At 38.4% G+C, this 22,406-nt stretch overlaps 1 protein-coding gene across 1 annotated transcript in view; it reads right to left on the bottom strand.

Moving 5' to 3' along the window:
- The window catches only part of LOC127874038 (hillarin-like), a 48,345-nt gene that overhangs the window by 7,762 nt on the left and 18,177 nt on the right, over positions 1–22,406 (bottom strand). The window contains exons 3-8 of the mRNA XM_052418143.1: positions 13,201–13,284; positions 12,650–12,787; positions 4,338–4,556; positions 3,632–3,811; positions 3,115–3,197; positions 1,217–1,360 (exon numbers count right to left, since the gene is read on the bottom strand). Of these exons, the coding sequence (XP_052274103.1) occupies positions 1,217–1,360; positions 3,115–3,197; positions 3,632–3,811; positions 4,338–4,556; positions 12,650–12,787; positions 13,201–13,284 (848 nt within the window). The remainder of the gene's footprint in view (positions 1–1,216; positions 1,361–3,114; positions 3,198–3,631; positions 3,812–4,337; positions 4,557–12,649; positions 12,788–13,200; positions 13,285–22,406) is intronic.

Raw genomic sequence — 22,406 nt, 5'->3', positions numbered from 1 at the left:
AATTCTGTCAAAATGCACGCCAGAGTTATCTAACTTTGCCTGCCCAGTCCCCTCATTATAGTAAGTAAGTGTACTAAGTTTGAATGAAATAGCATTGATACTTTCTGAAAAAAGTGGACCTAAACGCAAAACTTAACCAAAATTTTCAATTTTCTAAGTATAAAAAGGGCACATAATTCAGTCAAAATGCACGCCAGAGTTATCTAACTTTGCCTGCCCAGTCCCCTCATGATAGTAAGTAAGTGAACCAAGTTTGAATGCAATAGCATTGATACTTTCTGAGAAAAGTGGACCTAAACGCAAAACTTAACCGGACGCCGACGCCAAGGTGATGACAATAGCTCATAATTTTTTTTCAAAAAATAGATGAGCTAAAAAAAGACAGCATTTGGCTATTTGCATAAGTGACAGTTTCTTTGCATTGATTATTGATTATTGAATTTAATAAAAATTTCAATCCGAAATTATAAGTTTAAAAGTGGCAGAACTCTAAAAATAATCCTGACAGAGTTATGTACCTTGACCTACACTATTGTCTTGTTGCCATAAAAAAGTATTCCAAGTTTGAGTTAATTGTATTTGATAGTGTTAAAGTTATTTGACTTTATAAACAACTTTAACCAACGCCGACGCCGGGGCGAGTAGCTTTAAATTTTCTTCGAACTGGTTTGAAAAGTATTTTGGATGACATTTAAAAGAACAGGTTTTGTAGAATACTCGAGACAACGGTGTCGATTTATTGTTTTTAAATGGACCAAAGCTCTTCTCCGCACACATTTACGTTGATGACACTAAGCCCTATGCACATGGTAACGTTAAAACTTAGCCGCAGTTGCATATATTAGTGTCATTTTTTCTAAGACAAAACTGTCGAGTTTTTGTTGTTAAATAAATAAAAGGCACCGCCCACATAGATCAACGTCTTGGATGACACTTAGCCCCGTGCACATATAAAGGAGTTTAACCAAGCCGCGTCCACAAGTACATGAATGACACAAAGTCCTGTCCAAATATTACATCGATGTCACGCTCTTTTCAACATAGTAAATGAACGGACGCTCAGACCACATCCACACATATGATACTAACCCCAACACATAAATATAAATGAACGCAAAACACCAGTAAGCCCTAACAATATGATCACACCAGTATAAATATGAATGAAGCTGAGCCCAGTCTAAATCTACATAACTGATCCTAAAAATCCGCCTACCTGCAGAGTCGCATGAACAGCACGTGGTACGTCTCGGTGCCGTATTTGATGCCCCTGAGCAGCCCCAGGGGCGTGTCCGTGTCCATGGTGTCGTTAAAATCCATCACGTTAAGATCTTTCACGGTAATCCAGCGGAAAATCGCCCTGTAAGGAGGAATAGTAGTCAAATATTTAAGCTACACGAAGGGCTTTACATGTTAAGGTCCTACACCGTAATCGAGCGGAAAAGTACACATAAAGATGAAAGCTCATCAAAATTAAGGTCTTCCCTGGGAACCCAGCGGAAAATTTGACATATATTTAAGCTACATGTGGAGCTCAGCACTTAAAAGGTCCCTTTCGTGATCAAGCGAAATATTGCCGTGTAGGGCGGAGACAGGCGCAACATGTACTTTATAAGAAGCGATCTTAAAAAACGGGGCTCAATACATGTGCGTTAAGTGTCATCCCAAATAAGCATGTGCAGTCCACAAAAGCTAATCAGGGACGACACTCCGTCTAAACTGGATTTTGATTTAGAAGCCTGTGCGGACTGCGTACATGCATTAAGGCCAATTTTCCCAGAACGCGGCTCATATCAGCTGCTATTTCATCGTAGTTTTGTTTATTTGCCATTCACATATCTCCGCAGCACAGGCTAATCTAAGAAGGCACTTTCCGCCTAAACTGGATTTCCGTTAAGAACAGACTTCCATAACACGAAAAATACAATAAAAGCGGAAAGTGTTGTTCCCGATTAGCGCGAACAGGCTATTCTGGGACGACACCTATTTATGCACAGGCATAAAGCCCAGTTTTCACAGAACGCGGATCATATATAGAATAACGCGGATCATATATAGAATAACGCGAATCATATATAGAATAACGCGGATCATATATAGAATAACGCGAATCATATATAGAATAACGCGGATCATATATAGAATAACGCGGATCATATATAGAATAACGCGGATCATAATAGAATAACGCGGATCATATATAGAATAACGCGGATCATATATAGAATAACGCGGATCATATATAGAATAAGGCGGATCATATATAGAATAACGCAAATCATATACTATATAGAATAACGCGAATCATATATAGAATAACGCGGATCATATATAGAATAACGCGTATCATATATAGAATGAGTATGTTAAGTTAAAGAAAATATATTACTTTGTAATTGTTAATAAAGGACGAAAGAAATCGCACACGCACAGCATAAGGAACAATGTCTGCCCTTATGAATGTTGTACCCTTACAAGAGTAGCAGAACGTCAGCGGCAACCTTCGGGCACTTCGCGTTCATGTGAGGTTACAAACAACTATGGCACATAAACCAAGCTGACCCTTTTTTATCCTTTCAAAATCACGAGAAGTATCAGCAATAAATATTCGAATGAAACTGCCATGAATATATAAACACATTATTTGAATCTAGGGACTTGGGGTCTCCAAGGTTGTGGGGATCCGGATAATAACAGCATGTGTATGGATTACCCTCATTCTGGGAAAACGGGGCTTAATGCATGTGCGTAAAATGTCGTCCAAGATTCGCCAGTCCAGTCTGCACATGATTATCGGAGACGACACTTTCGTTTTCATGGAAGTTTTTTTGTTTAATATCAGTCTCTTCCAGACAAAAATCCTGTCTAGACGGTAAGTGTAATCCCTGATGGCCTGTGTGGACTGCACTGGCTCATCAGGGACGAAACTTTAGGCACACGCATTAAATCCGGTTTTCCAAGAGCGTGGTTCGTTTATGTTTCGTCTCACAAGTACTGTTGCAAATATTGTATACAATGTCACTACTAATAATTACTGAATTAATGATTGTATTTTGGGCAGAAAGCCTTTCAGTACAAATAAACCAATATTCATTGTCATTATGATAAGCGTACCTGACTTTCTCTAAATCGGTTAGAAGACCGTCCGTGAGTTGAGAAACAAGGTCAGTGTACGTCATCTGTTCATCTTGTGCTACCTAAAGGCAAACGAGCAAAGAAACATTATTCAACGAACAGATTGGTTACGTAACTGAAATGTTCATTAACTCACAAAAACTAAATAGCGACTGTTGCAACGAAGTCAGGCGTCCAGACGGTTTTTGTCGCCGAATATCTCACTATTTTTCAATACCACAATGTTCCAATCATCATTTGTAAGTACTTGTCAACTTGCATGTAAAATATACAACTTCAATAATATGTGATATCGCCATTATCAGTACGTTTTTATAAAATGCATGCAAAAGTGATGTCAAACAACTTACTCAGGCATTTGACAGACAAATAGTGAACTTAAAAAAATATATATCGATAGCGAGGAATCAGAACTTATTAACCCCTAAAAAACTTTTTTTTAAATAGCCACATCCCTTAACACACCTCGTTTCTGTCGCAAATGTATCACGTATACCTGGATGACTTTTTCATCTAGGGCGTCAAAAACGTTGGGGTCGGTGTAGATCTCGTTCTTCCGGCACGCAGGCGGATGGGGAGCCGGAAGTTCTGTTTTCTTTGTCTGTTCGAGAACCTCCATCGTCTCGATGATCTCCTTGACAACCTCCTCGTTCTGAGGGTCGACCATTATTGCGGGCTGCGCACGCATTCCGGAAGGGGAAACATTATTACATGCGACGCATTGTTAATCGACGCATATACTTTATTTTTGAAGCTTCTGGGGAGGAATTGAACGATTAAGTTTGAACGTGGTTGAGCCAAGGAATAGGATTTACAGAAACAAATATTAATACAAAAATTCACAGATAAATACCACTTAGTTTAGTTGACAATGAACTTGTTATTTTAGATGACCACATTCATGTCGTCATGACATGTCTAATAGAAACTTAAAAGTACATAGTTTTATTTGTGCGTTGCTGTAGCTGGCGGTCATATTTCAGATTAGACGGAACTGTTTCTATGAATTTTCAGGTGGCGGTGATGGTGCTGTGCATGTGTGTAAAGTGTTGTCCCAGATTAGCCTTTGGAGTCCGCAAAGGCTTATCATGGACGACACTTTTCGCCTATACTGGTTTTGCGTTATCAAAAGACTCAGAAGGCAAAATACAATAATTATAATGTCGGTGTCGTTGTTGTTGTCCAACCACGTGACTACTCACCTGTGCCTCGAGTTCCTGCTCGAGCTCCTTTCGGAGGTCTTCTTTCTTTTTCGCCAGCAGGTCGAGCATCTGCTCGCTCTGCTTGGTCACCATGTGTGACGTCAAATTCTGCTCTTTCTGCTTCAGGCGCATCGTCATCGTCTCCTTCTTTTTGTCGGTCTTCACGCGTAGCGACTTCTCCAGCTCCTTCTTCTGGTGCTCGAACTGCACCGTCATCATCTGCCAACGACAGGGGGATAACTCTTGGTAATAATGTTAGAAAACTGATTTAATTATCTGCTCGAACTGCACCGTCATCATCTGCCAACGACAGGGGGGGATAACTCTTGGTAATAATGTTAGAAAACAGATTTAATTATCTGCTCAAACTGCACCGTCATCATCTGCCAACGAAAGGGGGATAACTCTTGGTAATAATGTTAGAAAACTGATTTAATTATCAGCTTGAACAGCACCGTCATCATCTGCCAACGACAGGGGGGATAACTCTTGGTAATAATGTTAGAAAACTGATTTAATTATCTGCTCGAACTGCACAGTCATCATCTGCCAACGAAAGGGGAGTTACTCTTGGTAATAATGTTAGAACACTGATTTAATTATCTGCTCGAACTGCACTGTCATCATCTGCCAACGACAGGGGGATGACTCTTGATAATAGTTTTAGAAAACTGATTTAATTATCTGCTCGAACAGCACCGTAATTATCTGCCAACGAAAGGGGGGTAACTCTTGGTAATAATGTGAGAACACTGATTTAAGTATCTGCTCGAACTGCACCGTCATCATCTGCCAACGACAGGGGGATAACTCTTGGTAATAATGTTAGAAATCTGATTAAATTATCTGCTCGAACAGCACCATCATCATCTGCAAAAGAAAGGGGAGATAACTCGTATCGTCGTATGCATTTGAAAAGTGTGTGTGTGCATTTCGAAGTTTATACGGTTCTTCAGCTTCCGCGTCTGAGGCTGCATTATGTGTGGCCCTGGAGTGTGCCACAGCACCCCTACCTTGTTAACTTACTAGATTCACTAAAGTTAGGACGAATTCGGACTTACAGCGGCAGTTTCCCGCAATTTGGTTGTTACTAAATGATCTTCAATTTTGATGTGGTCTTGAGTTTATGGGAAAGGCGGAGAAACGGGGGAACCCTACCCGCCGGTTCGCTTATGGGAACGAGGATTGAACCCGTGGTGTTGCCTAGTATTGAAGCGCGTGTATCAACCACTGCACTAATCAGACAGCCTTGGACGAAAGGGTGTATATAGCTTGTTCGTGTTTACCAATACAAAGAGGAGCAACGTTAATCACTATCTGCAAATACAAAAAAGGAAATGGCGTTTGTTATTTTACGCGAATGCAAATGGGAACAGGCCTTGTAATACTACGCAATTGCAATGGGAATAACACTTGTCATTATAAGTAAATCCATAAGGGAAAAAGACGTGTCAATATACGCGAATGCAAATGGGGTTAACGCTTGTTATTATACACGAATGAAAAGGAGGTTAACGCTTGTTATAATACACGAATGCAAAGGGGATTAACGCTTGTTATTATAGGCGATACAAAGGGGGTTAACGCTTGTGATTATACGCGAACGCAAAGGGGGTTAACGCTTGTTATTATACGCGAATGCAAAGGGGGTTAAACGCTTGTTATTATACGTGAATGCAAATGGGTCTAACGCTTGTTATAATACGCGAATGCAAAGGGGGATATACCACTTGTCATTATAAATGAATGCAAACGAGGATAACACGTGTCATTTTACGCGAATGCAAACGGTGTTAACGCTTGTTATTATACGCGAATGCAAAGGGGGGCAATGCTTGTCATTATGCGCACATGCGTCATTGATATGCAAATACATTAAAACTGTTGAAACAATCTAAAATGGGGAAAACTCTTTGGTATATTTCGCAAATGCACGGGGACCTACTTTTGTCACTGTATGCGAGTAAATGGGGACACTTCTTAGCCATTAAATGCGAATAAGCGGTTAGCTGCTGTCATGTTTAGCGATTAGCTGCTGTCATGTTTAGCGGTTAGCTGCTGTCATGTTTAGCGGTTAGCTGCTGTCATGTTTAGCGGTTAGCTGCTGTCATGTTTAGCGGTTAGCTGCTGTCATGTTTAGCGGTTAGCTGCTGTCATGTTTAGCGGTTAGCTGCTGTCATGTTTAGCGGTTAGCTGCTGTCATGTTTAGCGGTTAGCTGCGCTGCTGTCATGTTTAGCGGTTAGCTGCTGTCATGTTTAGCGGTTAGCTGCTGTCATGTTTAGCGGTTAGCTGCTGTCATGTTTAGCGATTAGCTGCTGTCATGTTTAGCGGTTAGCTGCTGTCATGTTTAGCGGTTAGCTGCTGTCATGTTTAGCGGTTAGCTGCTGTCATGTTTAGCGGTTAGCTGCTGTCATGTTTAGCGGTTAGCTGCTGTCATGTTTAGCGGTTAGCTGCTGTCATGTTTAGCGGTTAGCTGCTGTCATGTTTAGCGATTAGCTGCTGTCATGTTTAGCGGTTAGCTGCTGTCATGTTTAGCGGTTAGCTGCTGTCATGTTTAGCGGTTAGCTGCTGTCATGTTTAGCGGTTAGCTGCTGTCATGTTTAGCGGTTAGCTGCTGTCATGTTTAGCGGTTAGCTGCTGTCATGTTTAGCGATTAGCTGCTGTCATGTTTAGCGGTTAGCTGCTGTCATGTTTAGCGGTTAGCTGTTGTCATGTTTAGCGGTTAGCTGCTGTCATGTTTAGCGGTTAGCTGCTGTCATGTTTAGCGATTTAAATTGATACATAAAAAAGTTAAGCAACGCTCGTTATATTTTTGCAAAACATTATAAATCCAAAATGGAGAAATTCTTGTCACAATTTATATACAATGAATGCGACATAACTTTTTGTCAGTATCGGCTTAAAACAAGGCGATAACTTCTGTTAATGAGGGCACTGATTCAAAATATGCATATACAACGGGAATAACTAATTTTATGCGCATTAAAAGTGAAAAACTCCAGCTATTTTCTGTAATGAAAAAGGGAGCAACATTCTCAAATAATCTACGGAAATAAGGGGATAGTGTAATACTTATATCACTTTATAGATAATTGTACAAAAGCTTATCCAACTTTTCGAAAATCAATCACCGTTGTAGAATCAACTGAGGAAGAATGAAGCAACGTGTTAGCTTAAAAACTTTTAAGCTAACACGTTGCTTCATTCTTCCTCAGTTGATTCTACAAAGTTAAAAGCAAAGATGGCGGGGACTTATTTGCAAAATAAAGCATTGAATATAAAGGTCAGCGTATGCAATGATTTGGGTGTTAACGAGATGGACTGTGTTAATAATGTTTTTATCCAAACGCTATAAGCTTCATTTAAAACAAAGTTTGTAACAGTCTAGGTTGGTGAACTAGATAAAATTAAAACTATTGCGGAATCTTATCAACGGAATGGGAAACTAAGTTGTGAATAACGCTCAACCGCGGTGCATTAAATGTAAACACCGAACAAACACGGACCATTTAAAATACGGGGTATGTAAACATGACCGCGTTCAACCTTAGACAAATGAATACGGCATTTACTTGCAGATAAAGTAAGTATTTAATTTGAAAAAAAAGTGTTCTAATCGTATCTGACAGGTCTCATTAGCGCACGCCTGTAGATTTCGGTCGGTGTTTTTATAGCAAAATGAAAATCAGAATTGATAACGAGCAGCTCACCAACGTTTATTATACACGTGTACCGTAAATTGTTATTATCGTAGTAAATGTAAAATAAGGCATTTTTAAAATAAAGAAGCATACTTTCACGTTAAGTAAAGTATAACATGCCTTAAATATGGGATAGGTGCTTCTGTTGTCGGAAAACCTTCACCGGCCAACAAAGCCACAAAAAGGCGAAATGACAGATGACAACTATTGGTGATCAAACTTGATATCTGTAAAACAGAAAACATACAACATAAAACTTACAGTTGATATTTAACCGACCGTTGTTAAACAAAAGGTTATACTAGTCCGAAATTTTAGACTAGTCAAGGGCTTTTGGTGTACATATTTCGAAGGACTAACCGCCTTGTAGAGCCATCAATTACGTTATTTGTATACGGGTAAACAAACATAAAAGGGCATAATAAATTAATTATATTGTCCATAATGACCCGCTGTTGCTGATTAGATACCGTCACTTCCGTATCTACCAATGTTGACTTTCCAAAAAGGCCCGTTTTTAACATACTAGATATAAGCAACCACAATCAGGAGGACTTTATCCCCGCTTTGGCGTTTACATTACAACTAATGGGGAAATATTATTAACATAATTCCGTGGTTTAGTAGGTCTAAAAGGCGGACCGTTGTATTAATTATGATAATTATTCTCTTCGTAACTGTGCATCCGATTACGGCAGTGAAGACATTTCTTTGAAAATGAATACAGAAACTGTAAATGCTGCTATGAACCTGGTGGAATTCCTGTTTTGAACACCGATCTAAGTGCACAAAATGAACGAGTCGTATAGTTCGGTAATGGGGATTGCCATTACAATGAAAATGACTTGAGGAAAAAAAGCTTTAAAACTGGCTGTACATATATTTCTGTTTCGCAACCAGATCTAATTTCATAAAATGGACGAGTCAAACAGTAAAGCAAATGAAGGGGGTGGGGATTGTATAGTTATAGACATATAAACATTGCCTTGATTGCGATTTAATTCCAAGAAGGTTGCTTAAGAATTAGTTGTTAAAAAAGCCATTATTTCTTTAAACATTTCCAATTCATCAGAAAACGTAATAGCCTAAAGCGTTATCAAGAAGTTGGGATTAACATTTCATTAACCGCGATACTTGATTCATCAACGGTATCGGTATCAGCTGACGAATCTACATCGAAAGGTTGATGCGCCATTGCCCAAAGCAAGCGGGTGTGAAAATTGTTTTCTTCTATTAAATAGATGATTGCCTGACGCTTTATATGAAGAGTAACATTTAATGTCATGTGATACTTGTTGTGTTGGGGAAACAGTTTATGGCAACGTGTACGGTTCGCTGTTTTTAAGATGATATAGACCCATAATAACATTAATCGGTTGAATAAATACAACTATTAAATTGCAGTTTTTGGTCTCTACTTGTGAAAGATAAGTGACTGTATGTACTTGAAGAACACCGGGTAATGTATACAGATTAAAATGACTAAATATGAATACTTCGACGTATGAGAGGCCTCTAATGAAATAATAAACTAGTATTTCCCGACAACACAAAACAAGTCCACCCTTCCATATTATGGAAAATGCGTACGAGAAAAGAGCGATATTAGAGCGACAAAGCACTTTGAAGTAAAGGTTAACGAAATCAGGAGGCATGTTAATATTTAGATAATTTGATTAAAAATTCAAAGTTACTACTTGCAGCACTTATGTAATGCCCAGCGGAGCTGATTTGTTTCGAGATTACATACAAATGTTAGGGAAATTAATAAATGGAGACACAACGCTTGCCGTATAACAATTAGCGAGTCATGAAAATGAAATTTTCGAGCGGATTGCATGTTTGTTTCTGTTAAAAGAGACATGAATAAACCAAATATAGACTTTTATTTCTGTTGCATTATCAACACGAATATGGATAGGAGAGCAAAACACGTGTACTACTACTACTGCTGATATTGCTGCTGCTGCTGCTGCTACTACTACTAATTATAATTATTATCATTATAATTATTATTATTATCATTATTGTTGTTTTTGTTGTTGTGATTGTTGTTGCTGTTGCTGATTGTAATGGTGAACGGTAAATAAAAGAGGGCTTAAGGTAAGACAGTTTTCGGCAAATTGTCAGTATGAATTATAAACATACACGCTAAAACACAAATAATACACATAGAATTAACAACCAATACAAACAGGAAATTTTTGTCATTTAAACAGATTTGGCTGCACTACTCGATCTGAAGTGTCTAACAGGTAGCTAGCTATCAATCTCGACGTTCGTCGGTTATTCGTGACTTTTCAAGCATAACACACGTTTAATGTGAAATACGTAAAAACGATCAGTAACACATTCTTCAAAGTTATTAAGCGTGGCGAGCAAGACTTCAGAAACCATTCTTTAATTTAACAGCGGATGTTTTTCACCTGTCAACGTACAGACGCAATATAGAACATTCTATGGTGTGACTTCATTATTTCGCCCAATTGGTGCAGAAAAAGAAAGGCACTATGTCAGCATGTGCCTTCTTATTTCCATGTTGCATGATGCCTTTTTGCACCAATGGGGCGATTTATACTAGTATATGAGCCTCGCTCTATAAAAATCGGGCTTAATGCATTTCCTCAGTGTCGTCTCATATTAGCCCGTGTAGTACTCACATGCAAATAAGAGACATTTATACGACACAGGCTTATCTGGCACGAAACGACAATAAACTTCATGCATTAAGCCCGGCTTTTAAATAACGATGAAAGAATGCTAAAACATAATTCTGAAGTCAAACACTGTTAACACAGCCGAAATGCAACCCTGACAAAATAGCAAGATTTATCAAAAGGCAAGGCTGGACACCGAAAAAGGTAAGGCTGGAAACCAAAAAAGGCAAGGCTGGAAACCAGATAGGCAAGGCTGGAAGCCAGACAGGCAAAGCTGGAAACCAAAAAAGGCAAGGCTGGCACAATAATAGGCAAGGCTGTCCCACCAAAAAAAAGCAAGGCTGGATACCGAAAAAGGCAAGGCTGGAAACCTACAAAGGCAAGGTTAGTAAACAAAAAAGGCATGACTGGAACCAAAAAAGGCAAGGCCGGAAACCAAAATGGCAAGGCTGAAAACCAAAAAAGGCAAGGCTGGACACAAAAAAAGCAAAGCTGGAAACCAAAAAAAGCAAGGCTGGAGCCAAAACGATCCTGCGGGTTTTGCTTGTACCTAGCGTGTCAAACTTGCAGACACTGAAGTATTTACACCTTTTATGGGCCAAACAAATGTCACAATTTTCAATTTCACGAACAAATGGTTCCACCTTAAAATTCGTTATATTCAGTACAAGTTTAGAATTCTTCTAAGATTTGCGCAAGATGTTTATCAATTTACCATGCAAAATTATCTGTAAAACAGTTATGCAAAATCTCAAATAAACACCGATGTAAAATGTACAAAAACGCCTATAAATATCTCCAACAGACTCGAGTTTGGGAGGCAAAAACACAGCGGTTCAATAGATTTCGTTTTCTACAGATTTTAAACAGAGGATTTCTCGTGTAAATCAAACCATACGTGGATTTTACCATACCACGAAATTGTAAAGCTTCTTCACCTGGTAGAACATGTGCGTTCAAAGAGTTTTATATAAAGATGTACGCATTTATCAGAGACAATAGGTACATGTGCAAACGTCGACTCATAAAACCCAAGGTTTCAAATCAATGTTTTGATTTTCCAAAGCGTTTCGTACACATGTTAACCCACCGTGACAAAATATTTAACGCTTTGTTGCTTGGTTTTTATAAAGTATATAAATCTATGTAAAGATTTGCTGTAAAACACTACGAAGGTTTGAAACTTGGAAATAATGTTATATTTCAAACGACATGTATCATGTGTTTTTTTTCCACATTTAACGGAAACCAATTTCATGTCGTTATCAATTTCATAGTCTTTACCCACATTAAAGACCTTTCTTTTTCTTACTACAATTGTTATGTCAGTCCATTTCTGGGCTTGTTGCCTTCTTGGAGAATGGCCGTTGTTTACAATTTTGAGAAGTCCGCGACTAAATTTTTCACAATTTTAATGAGTTTAAAACTCAAATAAAAAAATTCAAAAAGTTCGAGACTCAGTTTTCTGCAAATTTGAAACGTGTGCTTTTTTCACATCTTGAGGGGCCAACGCCGAGAAAAACCTGTCACCCTTGTCACAGGTCTCACACATGTCACCCTTGTCACAGGTCTCACACATGTCACCCTTGTCACAGGTCTCACACATGTCACCCTTGTCACAGGTCTCACACCTGTCACCCTTGTCACAGGTCTCACACCTGTCACCCTTGTCACAGGTCTCACACCTGTCACCCTTGTCACAGCTATCACACATGTCACCCTTGTCACAGGTCTCACAAATGTCACCCTTGTCACAGGTCTCACACCTGTCACCCGTGTCACAGGTCTCACACCTGTCACCCTTGTCACAGGTCTCACACCTGTCACCCTTGTCACAGGTATCACAAATGTCACCCTTGTCACAGGTCTCACACATGTCATCCTTGTAACAGGTCTCACACCTGTCACCCTTGTCACAGGTCTCACACCTGTCACTCTTGTCACAGGTCTCACCTTTTTCTCCCTATCGTCGATCTTTTTCTTCTTCTTGGCCATGTCCTTCTCAAACAGGTCCGTTAGCTCTTTCAGTTTCACCTCCCACTCCTTGTTCATCTCGTCTGCCAGCTTCTGCTTCTCGCGCTCTCGCTCCATCTGGAAGGTTAGATTACACTAATTACAATCCCCCAAAGGGTCCAATTATGAATCTGCCAAATTTCATAGCATTCGTCTTGCCTTTAATTAATATACATCAACTTGTGCGAGTCTGGTATCCTTTTTCAAGATGCATCTGTCATTTTCAAATAATTGGAATCACACATGTACCGTTTTGCAACTTCTATGAAAGTAAAATTCGCCTAGTACTAGTTCTTTTAAAGCATAGTACTTCACGTGGTCCCCAATGAAATGCATCAAAATATTGCAGATACGCAAAAGAGGAAATAACCATAAAAACATGGGAGCAATCGCGAAATGGCTTTTTAACCAGAAGTTTTAAAACGGACTCTTTAGAAATAGGAACAACTTTCTTCCACGGATGGATATAAAGTGATTTAGTGAAATGTAACCTGGAAGTTCCGGAGCAGCTCATCCTCCTCTTTCCGGTGCACCACCTCGAGTTGAACTTGCGCCTCCGCGAGCTTCTTCTTGTACTAAAATAGAATTAATGTCGTTCAGTATCATAAAAAGGTTTGATATAGCTGATGTTGGTGATTGTGGTTATGATTATGATGATGATAATGATGATGATGCTGATGATGATGGTGGTGATGGTGATATTGATGATACAGCTGTTATTGTCGTTGATGATCATGAGGAGTATTCTGATGGCGAGGATAATTAAATTTAAAAATTAAATGCAGTCCCTTATCAGAATGGAGAAAAAGATATCGGGACCTTTTCCCTGATGCTTTTCACAATTTCATTTCTTGACAATACATAATTACAGGTACACAATCATTTTAACACCGAGTTACACCACGAACCGCCTTTCAATCAAAACTAAACCCTTCCTTGTGCCTGTATTGGGTTTCCGAAGAATGTAACAAGCAGTCTAAACGATTGCTACTTTAGTAGAAGTTGAATATAATTTCAACCTTAATTTTCTTTAGATACAGGTGAAGTAAGCAGAATTCGTATACGCAACGTTGCGTCATAATACACTCTGCCCCTGTATGCCTTTTAAACACCATTTGGTTTGGGTCACTGTAGGCGGGGGTGGCGGCGGGACTTTCGCGAGGTTTACTTGTTATGGCTAAAAATGGTTTTACATTTTAACTGTAGGGTTTCATGGCAAATATAAATATGCACTTAAGCCCCATCGTATTCTGACGCATTAACAATTATTATGTAACAAGATGTATTATTACGTTAACAGGTAAAAGTGACATATTCTTTAGGTATAGTCGTGCTTGTGTTCCGTTTTTTGGTCGTTGGATTAATTTCTTTTCGTTTTCATGAACTTACAATCGGCAATAAGATTGAAGGGTTTAATAAAAGTATTGCGAATCCGATGTACCGCAATGTCGCGTCATAACTGTAAATGCCAAGTATGTTTAAATTGGACAATTGTAACATGGATATATACGCATACACAAAAAATCCACTCGCAATAGAGAAGTTGCTAAACTGAGAAGAACATCGACGGTTCAATGTTTAAAAAAAAATACTCTTAAGATGCATTAAAATTGATGACAATCCCGTCTATAAGTTGTGAAATCAAACACAGATTAGGTCGTGTTTACAAAACGTTTCCATTTGAGTGTTAACTCCTTTTGTTTTTATAAAAACAATGCTATTAAAACAGAGCAGGGGTTCGCACTGGTTTGCTGTTCCTTCGGAGATGTATTCTACATTTCATCAGGCTTTTTCCGCTCCATTTTGGGAATACGCCACACTGGAATTTTGGGAATTTCGCGTCGTGAAAACCCCCATTTTGGGAAAAAAAATATTCGCAAAATTGGCTCAATTGGGAAAAATTATCGCATGTAAATAGTGTTTCTTATATTTCAAAGAAGCCGTTAACTGGTAAATAACGACTATTTTGATAACTTATTATTAAAATTTTACAAAGTATTATGAACATGTGAGATAAGTGCAGGTTTTTTAATCTGAATTTGGGGAAAAGGCCTGGCCTTTTTTGAGGTGAAAAAAATCGTGCGAAGCGCCGGATTTTGGGGAAAATAAGGAAAGTCTTCAATAATCATTAACATATTTTACAGTTTTTAAAACAAATTCAAGACAACAGATAATTTAATTATGCAACACTTTCTTTTTTCTACACTGGATCAGGTCAACTTATATATTTTAAGTTAAAAAAAAATAAATTTTTTTTTTTTTTTTTGGAATTGGGATTTTTTTTTCAACTGGGAAAAACACAACCAGATTTGCATTGGGAATGGGGCCGAATTTCATACTCGTGGCATAGGGCGGAAAAAGCTTGTTCATGGATTGCACGCCAAAACCAATTCCATCGATGATAATTTACACGTTTGCCGACATTTGCGATGGTTGTTCTGGTTATAAAGATTGAAATTATATTTCAACAAGAGCTGTCAGAGGACAGCGCGCTCGACTATTCGAGTGCTTGACAGTATAACGAAAGCCATCATGGAAAAATTGTTAATATTCAATAATTTATTAGACGATCTTTCAAAATAAAAAAGGAAAAAAAAATATTATTTTTTTTTTTGGGGGGGGGGGGGTAGGGGGGGGGGGGTAGGGGGGTAGAGAGGGGGGTATAATGTGGGGTGTGGTATTTTATTAGATGATGTTTAAAAAAAAATGAGGGGTGGTGGGGTAGGGGGTGGGGGTGAGAAGGGGGTATAATGTGGGGTGTGGTAATTTATAAGATGATGTTTAAAAAAAATGGGTGGTGGGGGTAGAGGGGGGTGGGGGGTGAGCGGGGAGTATAATGTGGGGTGTGGTAATTTATTAGACGACGTTTAAAACAAAATTTGGGGGGTGAGATTGAGGGGGGGGGGAGGGATTCTGATTAGGGGCGTGGGGTATTGTTTGGGTGGAATCCATTGTGGTATTCAGGTAAGTGTTGTTTTGTCAAAGTAATAATAAAATGTGATCATAAATAAAGAAGTTATGGCAATTTAAGCAAAATGTTCAATTATCTAAGTGTAAAAGGGGCCATAATTATGTCAAAATGCTTGATACAGTGGTCTGCTCTTGTTTATAGGTTGAGGTCATGTTGGTAAACAAGTATTCAACATATAAAAGCAATATGTCAAAGGATATAGGAAATATTTGGGGTAGTACGCAAACTTTAACATAGATTTATCAATAATATGCATATTCTAAGAATAAAAGGTCCAATAATTATGACAAAATGTTTGATAGAGTTGTCTGCTCTTGTTTTTTAGGTTGGGGTGATGTTGGTAAACAAGTATGCAAAATATAAAAGCAATATGTCAAGGGACAATGAAAATAAATGGGGTAGTACGAAAACTTTAACATTCATTTGCTGCATATTCTAAGTGGAAAAGGGGCCATAATTATGACAAAATGCTTGATAGAGTTGTCTGCTCTTGTTTTAGGTTGGGGTCATGTTGACCAACAAGTATGCAAAATATGAAAGCAATATGTCAAGGGACAAAGAAAATATTTGGGGTAGTACGAAAACTTTAACATTTGCACGCAGACGCAGACGAAGACGCCGGGGTGAGTAGGATAGCTCCACTATATATATTTCATATATAATAGTCGAGCTAACAAACCACGACCGTTCGTACACGTATTAACCCTTTCAGTGCTGGAACCGAATTTTGAAGGCCTTTGCAAACAGTTTGGATCCAGGTGAGACGCCACAGAACGTGGCGTCTCATCAGGATCCAAACTGTTTGCTATTCTGATAGTATTATTGAAAAAAAAAATCGACGAAAATGTTAATTTTAGAAATTCAGCAGACGGCATTTTAGCAGACGACAAATTACCCAGCATGCAAAGGGTTAAAATGTTTACAAAATGATGTACAAGTATACACTTACGCGATTTGAAACCGTGAACATATCTTAACGTGGATATTTGCTGCAATGACCTCAGGGAGCATCATTTGAAGGTTTCTCAAAAATATGTGCCTTGCTCTGTGGAAACGGGGTTCAATTTATGTGCGTAAAGTGTCGTCCCAAATTAGCCTTTGCAGTCCGCACAGGCTAATCAGGGACAACACTTTTCGGTTTTATTATAACTTGCGTTTAAAGGAAGTTTATTCTAAGCAAAAATCAAGAAAAGGCAAAACGTGTTGTCCCTTTGTAGCCTGTGTGGACTGCATCCGCATTAAGCCCACTTTTCTCAAAACGCGGCTCATGTGGATAACACAGGATCTAACGTGTAAGGATCACGGAGGAACATTAACAAACCTTATAAGATCACGCATGTTACCAAGACAATGTGAAGAATGACACCGTGTTGTGTATATCAAGTTTCTCAATGGTTACACGTGCGACGAATAATATAACGCATTTAGAAATGGTTTAAAACTATCAGGTTTGCAGTGCCTATATGACATTTCATTTTCCGTTTGACAATTCAAGATATTATTTCAGTAAACCGCGTGAAAATTTGAATTTCATTTCCCATCATGCAGTGCGTGTTTTTTATTCAAAATCGGGTCCGGTAATCGTGTCATTCCCAATTGAAAAAGGTATATATTTTTCCCAAATGGGAGTTAAAAATTCCCAAATTGAAGGTGTTTTTTTTTAAATCTCAATATTTTGTCCATCTCCCATCCATATAATTTCAATCTCAGTAAATGTAATACTGGAAACACTTGTATTCTCAATTTTAAAGCATCTAAAGCAGGCTAATCAGGAACGACACTTTCCGCCTATACTTGATTTTTGCATAGAAGAGAGTTTCTTGAAACGAAAAATATCATAACAGCGGAAAATGTTGTCCCTGATTTACCTGTGCGAACTGCACGGGCTAATCTGGGACGACACTTTACGCACATGCATTTAACGCCTTTTCACAGAGCGCGGATCAAATGAATCGTTGCGCAAACAAGCGCACTTGAAATCCCGATTTCGATACCCAGCCATTGAGAATAATTATGCTATTTAAAGTAGAATAGATTTTACACCCACGCCGTTTGGGTCTTGTATAACATCACTTCATTTCTTTACAGATTAACTGTGGTTACGCCTCAATACCATATATTTTCCCCAACGTACGTCTTTGCTTTTTCATATCAACCTTTTGTGATTCGGATTGATCGGGTTCGTTAACGAAATTCGAGACTGAATTCACCGCGACACTACAACGATGAAAATGCAATTCTAAGATTGTAAGATTTTATTACATTTTCGAACGCTCTCCGAGTTTGGTGTTACTTTATTTACATGCTAAATGGGTCATTAAATTCGTTTTACATAAGTGTAAATTAAGAATTGTGGTAAAAGTAGTGAAATACACAATTAAGCTATTTACACGACTGTTTATATTTAGCCCAAACGAAAAAAGGGGCTTTTGTAGAAGAAACATTACTCCAAAGCATTTAAAGGGATGTGTTTCCTCAAAGCAATCTCTTCTTCTATGAATTCAAACGTTTTCACAGGCAAGTATGTTCAGACGTCACATGGTTTAATATGTTTTTTTTATATTTCACAATACAAATATCAAAACAATTCAAGACAGCAAGAAAAGTGTTGCCGATTTGTTTTCGATTATTATTTTCCTATGATAACTCGAATATTGCCTTATGCTAAAGCTTTCTCCAACTAACTTCTTTCGCAGTTACAGCACCACCTTTTAATATATTGCTTTATTAAGACTGGCTAAGAGATTGGACCCATCGATCTGTATATCATACAAAGAACTATGGTCCATTTGGAAAACATTTAAGCCGTGTTCTGTGAAAAGGGGGTTTAATTCATGTGCGTGAAGTGTCGTCTCAGATGAGCCTGTGTAGTACGCACAGGCTAATCATGGACGACACTTTCCGCATTTATGATTTTCTGTTTAAATGCAGTCTCTTCTTATCAAAAATCCAGTTTAGGCGGACAGAGTCGTCCCTGCACAGTCTAATATGGGACGACACTTAAAGCATATGCATTAAAATCCATTTTCACAGAACACGGCTCATTTATAATAAACATACACTAACACAACTTTCAGGACTAGTTTATGCGATCTTTATTTGACCGTTCCCATCCCATGTGTTTTTCAAAGTTTATGATGTCCTTTCGCGCCTGAAGCTGCACTATGCTATGACACGGGGTGTATACTATGCTATGACACGGGGTGTATACTATGCTATGACACGGGGTGTATACTATGCTATGACACGGGGTGTATACTATGCTATGACACGGGGTGTATACTATGCTATGACACGGGGTTTATACTATGCTATGACACGGGGTGTATACTATGCTATGACACGGGGTGTATACTATGCTATGACACGGGGTGTATACTATGCTATGACACGGTGTGTATACTATGCTATGACACGGTGTATATCCTAGGCCTCCAACTTAATATACAAGGCTACGGAATGTTGGTACGAATTTTCTTTCATAGCTGTGAATTCCAGCTGCAATATTCACTGGTTTAGTGTGTGGTTTTAATAAAATCCCGTGTATTATACCCTGTTTATTAGCACCCCGATTTGGTCACAAAAGAGGCCGTTTAAACAATACACAGATGCAGAGAAAACAGTGCAGTAAACAGTTTCTTTTTCGTTCAAATTCGCGGCCGGTATACGACGACATTTCTAATGGAAAAAGTATATAGTTTTCCCAAATGGGGTATAAACATTCCAAATTTTGATTTGATCTTAACATTTAGTTCATCTCCCATCCATCTCTATTAGTTAAACCTTAGTAAATATAATATGGAAAACACGTGTATTCACACTAGCATTTGTAAGCAAAACAACAACACTTGTTTCCCAATTTTAGTCAAAACGCCGCGATTTTGGCCATACCATGAAGACCCGGTCCCATTCTCAAAATTGTGGAAAAAACGCTGAAACATTTGATAAGTCAACTGAGAAAACACATAATAGCTAACGTTATTTAATGGTGAATACGTTAATTGGAAGAATCCCTAGAGGGCGCTATTAAAACGCGTTGAATGGCGATATAAATGCGTTATTATTTTAAAGGCGTTGACTGTTAAATGGTACGTGTTAAAGATCAGCACCAAGTATATTTTGTTGAAAGATATTTCCGCACATTTAATAAATATATTGCTACATATTTTGTGGGTTTCTCACTCCATAAAACATCGATCTTAGCATGGACTACATATCGTGTGGCAACAACAACAAAAACAACAATGATCACCTTACCGGACCGACAAATAGTACATTATTGAACAGACCAGATGTATATGTTAAGTAAGTAATTAGATGTCTTAAGTTGACAGGGTTAACCCAATGGTATTTAAATTTTTACGTTAAATAATGCGAACAAGCAAACGATATATTAAAAAGAAATACGATGGTCCGACCAGGAATCAAACCGGTGGCATCAGCATAAAAGGTTAACGTCTTGACCTCACATATCATACGCTCCTCCATATACACTCTCAGTTTTCCATTTTAAATCTGTCACAAATTTGGAAACAAAATCCGTTCGTCATGATATAAACAGGCCATATTAAGGGTTATAACAGATTCTGTTCAGCATAATGCATTTACTTATTGTACTCATATGGATCGCCAAAAACTGCCTTCGGTTGAAAGAAACTGATATGTTTGGTAAGTTTAGTTGAGTCAAGCCGGTATTTTTATGAGTCAAGTTGACGTTATGTTGTGTCAAGCTTGCTGAGTCCAGTATTCAATATACACTTATAGTTTTGTTTATGATAAGTTGGTGCTTTAATGGTCAATTTTAAAAACAAAACGACAATCCGCTGTTGTCATGCTGTTATTTTTTTTTTTTAAAGTTGTACTATGGGAAAGATGATTATTTCGCTATTTATCCCCACTCTTGTTGAAAAGCGTGGGGATATTGAGGTTATCTCCGCCGTCTGTCCGTCCGTCCGTCCTGACCACTATCTCCTCCTACACCATAAACACTAGAACATTGAAACTTACACACATGGTAGCTATGAGCATATGTGCGACCCTGCACTATTTGGAATTTTGATCTGACACCTGGGTCAAAAGTTATGGGGGTTGGGGTAGGGCCGGGTCAGAGATTTTCACTCATGTTTATGCCCCCGGTATGGCATATGCCATAACCTTTGCAATATTGAAGATAGCAACTTGATATTTGGCATGCATGTGTATCTCATGGAGCTGCTCATTTTGTTGAGTAGTGAAAGGTCAAGGCCATCCTTCAAGGTCATAGGTCAAAAAACAAATCCAAGGGAAGTAATAAGCTTTAAAGGGAGGAAGGTAATGAACCTGCCAAATGATATAAATAATTAAATAAATCAAAGCGTCGCAGGAGGGGGCATTGTGTTTGTTCATCCTTCAAGGTCAAAGGTAAAAAAAAATCCAAGGGAAGTAATAAGCTTTAACCGGAAGTAAGTAATGAACCTGCCAAATTATAATTTATATTTTTAAATAAATCAACGCGGCGCAGGAGGGAGCATTGTGTTTCTGACAAACACATCTCTTGTTTTATTTATTTTACGTTAACTTCTTCATTTCTACACCGACTCACTTCCAATTGATACTGAACATATCTTATGACAATACGGTCAATTTCAACTATGCATGGTCCCATTATCAACACTGGGGTGCCCCCTGGGTCAAACATGTGGCGTGGGGATACTCGCCATTTCTAGTTCATTTTGATATAAGGTATATGGGTTAAAACACAGTAGTATAAGGTTGATAAAAGATTGTCATTGATTATAACCAATAATGTAAGCATTTAAAAAACCTTAAGAACAACAAACATACATGTACATTACTTGTCCGGAAGAACAAATCACAAGCACTGTAGCACAAATTTAAGCGTATACTGTGTAATTTTGGGAACAAATATATACAAAACGAGAGCAATATCTATTCGACAATAAACCGTTCATACACATAAAAAGTTCCCAATCTCTCCCAGACTATAATTACGAGACAGGTCTAATCAATAGCATCTCTATTAGGATTAAACATTCATGACATGGGAATAACTTTAGTCAACGCAATTTCATTGATTACCTATTTATGGCAGCCATGATTAATTTCTATAATTGTAGTTACTTCGTCGATATAGCGCCCTTTTATTTGTTAATATTATTTGTTTATTTGTTGTTGTGTTGTTATTATTATAATTCTACGGAACATGAACATGCTGTGAATGGCTATATCGGTGACTCGTGAGTGAAATACGCTTATCAGCCATATGGGTCGAGTTAATCGGAAACCGAAACGTAAAAAGAGCAGTGAATCGGACTCAGAAACAAAATCACTGAGAAAACCCTTTAAACAAGGCGCCCGAGCACAGTACGAATCGATAGTGGACGTCGATTTGAGCCAGGTACTCAACGAGACAAACGGGGTATTATATGACAGTGAGTATACCTACAATAAGTTTGAGTTATTGGGCGATTGCGACGACGCTGAACTAGACTTATCGAAGGACTTAAACTCTGTATTCTCCCCTCACACGTCCAAGAATACAGAACAGGTCGCGGAAAACATGGCAACGGGGTATACGCCGAGCGCTCAACAAGGGAGCGGTGCGCCACAAGTAGGCAGCGGTGGTATGGACAGTAATCAGTTTGCGATGCTTATGAACATGATGCAGGGACTGAAACAAGGACAAGATGAAATGACGAAAATGTTCGACATTAAATTGGATAGATT

This window comes from Dreissena polymorpha, chromosome 3, assembly GCF_020536995.1.
Source record: "Dreissena polymorpha isolate Duluth1 chromosome 3, UMN_Dpol_1.0, whole genome shotgun sequence".
Taxonomy (NCBI): Eukaryota; Metazoa; Mollusca; class Bivalvia; order Myida; family Dreissenidae; genus Dreissena; species Dreissena polymorpha.
Note: the sequence above shows the minus strand (reverse complement) of the source record. Positions and strands in the feature narration are given on the sequence as shown.